The following is a 1,652-nucleotide window of genomic DNA, read 5'->3' on the forward strand; positions in this document are numbered from 1 at the left end:
TATCTACAGTATAGGTACCTGTGGATGATCCTAAGAGACCAAGTCTGAAGAGACAGTCCCCAGGCAGAGTAGGCCTTATATTTATACCTCTGTGGTGGAACCTGCTAGAACATCTTGCTTACTCAGCCTAGTCAGGTGATCAGGTCATATGACCAAGGATGAGGTCATATGAGGTCATGCACAGCCATGCACAGCAGGTCACCTGACCATCCAATCCTTCCAGCAGGTTCCAGCACATGCCAAGGTATACCAGCTACTTCCATGTCATAAAGGCTTAGTCATGTCTCTTGACCAAGCAATGAGCTGGTGCCCTGACAGTGGCTCCTCCTTCTGCCTCTCACAAAGCAGATGACTTATTCAACATCCCAATGGATGTTGGCCCTATTGAGGAGGCCCCAGTGCCTGCCTCAACAACCTCTGCTGTTGCGAAGGTCTCCACTGTCACAAGGGTTCCTCCAGTTGCAAAGGTCTCTGCTGTCACCCTTGGTAAATGTCCCACCGTGGACAAGCTCCCATCTGCATGCCCACAGAAGATGCAGTCTCTTGTGACTGCTACATCCTCCTCACACATCTCTGCCATCAGCAAGACATATAGCACAGTGGTTGCCAGCTCATCTGGCAAATCATCCAGTCCAAAGGATGAGATGGCATACACCTTGCTGCTGCAGTTTGCCCCTATGGGCATAGCAATCACTGGCAGTAAACACCTGCCACATGGCCTCTCTCCTTATGATAAGGGGAAGCCATGGGAGTACATCTTGACTCCCAGACACTTAGGTGCTATTTGCAAGCACAATTCACCTTGCTGGGCAAGGTGCATGGAGACAGCAGATGCCTACTGGGCCATCTGACCCCACTATGGGCCCCAATTTGGACTACTATGGTCCAAGTATAAGAAGATGCTCAGTCAAATTGGGACCAAAATAAACCCCCACACCAATAAGGGGGCAGGCATTTGCTGCTCATGGGATGGATGCTACTACATCCCAGACCTCCATCTCTGGAAGTTCTTGAAAGATCATTGTCCCCACAATGATAACAAATTATTTGTTTGCAGAGATGCCAATGCATTCTACGAGGTCTGCACAGACCTCTTCTCCTCTGAAGATTGCTTCAAGGACCTTGCCTGTGCAGCAAAAATCCCTGAGCTCCCCATGCCCCATTGGAGCATGTCTGCATGCTTCCAGTGTGCACTTTGCATTGTCAATGACCAGTGCACCTGGGACATCATTGCCATTGTGCATGAGTTTACAGCCAGTGGGCTGCAAGGAGGGAAACTAGCCACATGGGTTGGCTACTTTGGCCATAGTGCCAGGAAGACACAGCATGTTGGTGGCTCCTTCCACAAGCACATCCTTGACAAGGATGCAGTGAAGGCACTTCTGGACTTCGATTCCCAGAACAACTTGCTCTGGATGCAGGTGTATCAATCTGCAACTGTTCCACCTCCCCAGGTGGATCTCCCTCCCTTGGGTTTGAAACCACATGGTTTCCTCTGGAGCAATGAATGCACCCCTGCTATTGCAGGGCCATTGCATGTTGATGTCCCTTCTGAGAAAGACATCTCTCTTGATTACAGTTCTGACGACTGTGATGGATATGACAAAGGTCTCTGAGTCATAACCTCCTCCTCTCTGAAGGTGGGGGGGGGG

The 1,652-nt window shown here is 50.2% G+C and overlaps 1 protein-coding gene across 1 annotated transcript; it reads left to right on the top strand.

Moving 5' to 3' along the window:
• Positions 1-1,154: 1,154 nt before the first annotated feature.
• Positions 1,155-1,616, top strand: DACRYDRAFT_106036 (uncharacterized protein; the record flags this gene model as incomplete). Its single annotated transcript, XM_040768187.1, has 1 exon — positions 1,155-1,616. The coding sequence occupies one exon, from the start codon at positions 1,155-1,157 to the stop codon at positions 1,614-1,616; it is 462 nt and encodes a 153-aa protein (XP_040630773.1).
• Between the last annotated feature and the right edge of the window lie 36 nt (positions 1,617-1,652).

The sequence above is a fragment of the Dacryopinax primogenitus genome (genome assembly GCF_000292625.1).
Source record: "Dacryopinax primogenitus strain DJM-731 SS1 chromosome Unknown DACRYscaffold_5, whole genome shotgun sequence".
Taxonomy (NCBI): Eukaryota; Fungi; Basidiomycota; class Dacrymycetes; order Dacrymycetales; family Dacrymycetaceae; genus Dacryopinax; species Dacryopinax primogenitus.